Source organism: Conger conger, chromosome 13, assembly GCF_963514075.1.
Source record: "Conger conger chromosome 13, fConCon1.1, whole genome shotgun sequence".
Taxonomy (NCBI): Eukaryota; Metazoa; Chordata; class Actinopteri; order Anguilliformes; family Congridae; genus Conger; species Conger conger.
The window spans coordinates 20,090,946-20,095,175 of record NC_083772.1 but is presented as its reverse complement, the minus strand read 5'-3'; the positions used below and the strand labels follow the sequence as shown (position 1 = coordinate 20,095,175).

Here is a 4,230-nt window from a genome sequence, read left to right as displayed (position 1 = left end):
GAGTCACTGAGTGCACTGAGTGAGTGAGTGAGTGAGTGCACTGAGTGAGTGAGTGAGTCACTGAATGCACTGAGTGAGTGAGTGAGTGAGTGACTGAGTGCAGAGTGAGTGAGTGAGTGAGTGAGTCACTGAGTGCACTGAGTGAGTGAGTGAGTGAGTCACTGAGTGCACTGAGTGAGTGAGTGCACTGAGTGAGTGCACTGAATTTGTGGCTTTCTGCCCCCAGCTGCATGGGTAACAAGGGTCACAAAAATGTACATAACCTCAAATTGAAGGAGAGAGGCAATTTAACCTCATATTCATTGTTTGATTTCAATAGAAATTGTACTATTGTCCAAACACTTACAGACTGCACTGTTGCACAGGGAGTCCAACAGGTATCAAACGTAGGCTATAGTTGATTTAACATTGAACATGTTACGTTCTATGGAAGTGACACTGGAAGTGTCCCCCGCCCCCTTCGTGAGTCAGTCGCCACCCACCCTCCCAGTGAGTCAGTCCCCACCCACCCTCCCAGTGAGGCAGGCCCCACCCACCCTCCCAGTGAGGCAGGCCCCTCCCACCCTCCCAGTGAGGCAGGCCCCTCCCACCCTCCCAGTGAGGCAGGCCCCACCCACCCTCCCAGTGAGGCAGGCCCCACCCACCCTCCCAGTGAGGCAGGCCCCTCCCACCCTCCCAGTGAGGCAGGCCCCTGATCGGAGTGCTAAATGTTACACTCGACTCTCTATGTCATTTTCACGGCATCGGTGCCTCTCTTGAATTCTGCTGGGCAATTGTTGGAATAGAAACAGACTTGACACACCTACTACAGCTGAATGATGACAACCACACCGGGGTCTGCTCCAGAAACCAGCATTTGCTGGTAGTGTAGGAGAATCTCCCTACAAAAAAAAATCTGTACAGTCACTTTTTAAAATCGGGTTTGAATGTCTGCATTTATATAGTGCCTTTTTCCAAAGCACTGTACAATTGATGTGTCTCATTCGCCCATTCACTCACACACACACTCACATTCACACACCAACGGCAATTGGCTGCAATGCAAGGCACCAACTAGCTCGTCAGGAGCAATTGGGGGTTAGGTGTCTTGCTCAGGGACACTTTGACACACCCAGGGAGGGAATCGAACCGGCAACCCTCCGACTGCTCTTACCTTCTGAGCCAATGCCACCCTCTGCAGTAGGTGTTACTGTACTGAAAGCTTGGACATGCATACTGTAGGTATGGTATCACTAGGGGGCGACTTCATATCAATTGGCGTAACTAATACCTCGAATGCCAGCCCCTTGATTTAAATGGAGTGGAAACCATGCCCACCTGGTGCAACCGGTTCACTAGCCGGTGCAGTTTTGAAGCCGACCCAATATTTCTTGTTCACTTGCATTTCTAGTTAAATTTCTCACTGGCCCAGGACTGATAATGAGAATGGAAGCCTTTCACACCAACAGCAAACTGAACATTCCAGGGTAGTTTCTTCTGTGTGAAAGTGGTGTGCGCTTTTGGGTGTATTCCAGGCTTAGATTACACACTATGATAAGACTACCTGTGGTTTGTATCAAGTGTGTCAATTACTGGGCACAGCGACAATGTGCCCACTGACCAATGTATGCACAAAAAAAAGATGGTCAAAAGCTGTAGGTGAATGCTGTAACTTTTAATATGATTAATCAATTTTCAATTGTACAATACAGTTGATTAGAATAAGCAGGGCACAATCCCCCTGGAGCAATGTGGGGTTAAGGGCCTTGCTCAAGGGCCCAACAGCCATACAGATTATCGTGGCTACACTAGGGATTGAACCAACAACCTTCTGGGTCCCAGTCACCTTAGCCACAAAGCCACAAGCTGCCCTTGTGTAAATGTGTACAAATATCTTTAAAAATGTTTTCAAAGTCAGCGAGTCCTCAATGCTACTAAGTCCTACTCTGTTTTCTGGGCAACCAGATAAAAAAAGGGGTCACCATCACAACCCGCCTTTTCTTCTTCTGTTGCAGGCTGGATGTCGACCAACTTAATGGAGAAGCCCTGTCCCTTTACGGTCTCTTCAACCATGCTCTGGGTAAGAACCAGGCAATCAAATCTCTGCTTCCCCACAAAGTAGTATGACTGATTGAGAATACCGGTGAGCATCAGTGTACCCCCAGGTTTGAGGAGTGCCGCTATACTCCCAACAGCACGACGGTATGTTTCCAGATCCTTGCAGGCCGCCTCCAGACAAAGACTAGACGTTATGCAGTCCACCGGTTCCATCATCTCAGGTTGGAAAGGGTTCTCCAGTGTAACGTCACATTTCAGGAACTGCACAATCTTCCTAAGCTTCTGTTCCACCTCTTCTGGTGACCTGCTGCTCCAGAAATGGTGAAAAACACACAAATAACTTTCTCTTAGCACCTAGCCAATATTTATCTATCATCAAATGGCCATCTAAACCAAGGATGGCAAATGATTCACACATTATTAAACATTGCTAAGCATTGATGATCTAACAAAGGTTTAGATGGGACACACTTCCCACAATTACCAGCATACTGTTCTTTTTTTTGCGTCTGACTTCTATAGATTTGTGTCTTGTGATCAGTCAAAAACACACTTTCACTTTCACACACACTTGTTGTAAATAGCAATTTTATTAACTAGGCTATGTATAATGTGCTCTAAATGGCATGCTTTTTTTTTCTTATGATAATTAATATTACTACTACAATTCACAGAGTAGAGTACCTTTTGCCTTCTAGCTCACAGACGAACTTGATGATGGGATGCCAGTCGAAACTGCCTTCGTCGTTTTTCAGCCACTTCTCGATCTCTCTGCGATTTCCGGTGGTGAAGTCGGACAGCACTATTTCTTCAAAGCATTTTCTTGCACTTATTATGATATAGATTGAAGGTCCACTCCCTAAACCAATCAGCTTTTTGCCCTTGAGATCTCCTGGAATAAAAAACAATAATTTACAACAGAACGCAAAAATGTTTGTTAAGGAGAACGCGCGCACCTGTGCTTGTTTTAAGACTATGCTAGATACTTCGGATCAGCAGTAAATGATCGCAAAACACCCTTCTCACCACAAACCAGAAGCTCACTTACCTGTAGAAAATGTATTGTGCAGGTGGCGAAGCACGAAAGGCAAAAATCCATGGCGGGTGCTCGGATCTACGGCAAAGGCCTTTAAGTATTCCCTGCTGTCAAAATGTTTCTCGTAAAACGGGCCATCTGTAAATTTTACCTCCTGTGAATCAACGATAGCTGTCGGCTGTACCGGTCCGAGCGCATTTGGTGCCCTGGGCAAGCTTGACCCCGCCCGACGACAGTAGTACGGTACAGGGGGGTGCATATTGGTGTTGATCGCAGCGTTCGTTCGATTTAACATGCATTTTAAGGCTTGGCATATTATTGGCGTCCCCCTCTTCATGGCTGCCTATGTCGTCTATACCAATGATCGGCTCTGAGTTGTAAGCTTATTGCTTGTTTCTAAGTACCTGTGATAAAATAATAATAATTATAAAAAAACACTGACAGTGATGGTTTGTTCGCAAACTCCGTTGCTCTAATAACGATATGACGCGTTCGTTTCATTTATAGCATCCTGAATCCAGAGGGCTGATACTACAATTCAAAAAGCAGGAAATCATAAGTCCTGCACAATAAATGGGCGAAACGCGCGTCTCAACATTGTTTCGAAACTTGACATTTGAAAAACATCTTCGTTACCCGTCATTATGCAAATCACGTTTCTGGTTTATAGGCTATGCAGCCTATGCAGTACTTTCTATCGTGTTGTTTATAATAGGCTAATCTATGAATCTTAATTATATCATTAATCTGTTTCCCATTACTACCGGGAGCGTAACCCTGCCCCTCCCATTGTCTCCAGTTACTATACAGTATATGCATAGTTTCAACAGAATTTAACTCGCCAAATTAACCGTGTTATGCGGATTATTAACATATATGCGGATTATTTTGGGATCAGTGCATACTGAAATTCCTTAACATGTAAAAAGAAAAAAGAAAAAAACAACCATATCCTTGGTAGTGAGCATATGTTTGGCTGTGGAGAAGACGCTGATTTGTCAAGAAAAAATACGGATCTAGTTTACAAGTGAGCTGATTTACAAGTACGAGTCGAAACTGTGATATTAATTCCAAAAGTTAAAAATGTTGTGAACGTAGGTTTCACCACATGTAGTACTGTAATAAACCTTGTTGCCAATAGGAAGATGTAGAGAGCC

General features: G+C 44.7%; 1 protein-coding gene across 1 annotated transcript; it reads right to left on the bottom strand.

Moving 5' to 3' along the window:
- Positions 1 to 1,633: 1,633 nt before the first annotated feature.
- LOC133108342 (indolethylamine N-methyltransferase-like) lies at positions 1,634 to 3,655 on the bottom strand. The gene is made up of 3 exons (XM_061217821.1): positions 3,086 to 3,655; positions 2,722 to 2,929; positions 1,634 to 2,344 (listed from the first exon to the last, which is right to left on the bottom strand). The coding sequence occupies exons 1-3, from the start codon at positions 3,408 to 3,410 to the stop codon at positions 1,921 to 1,923; spliced, it is 957 nt and encodes a 318-aa protein (XP_061073805.1). The 5' UTR covers positions 3,411 to 3,655; the 3' UTR covers positions 1,634 to 1,920.
- Positions 3,656 to 4,230: the final 575 nt, after the last annotated feature.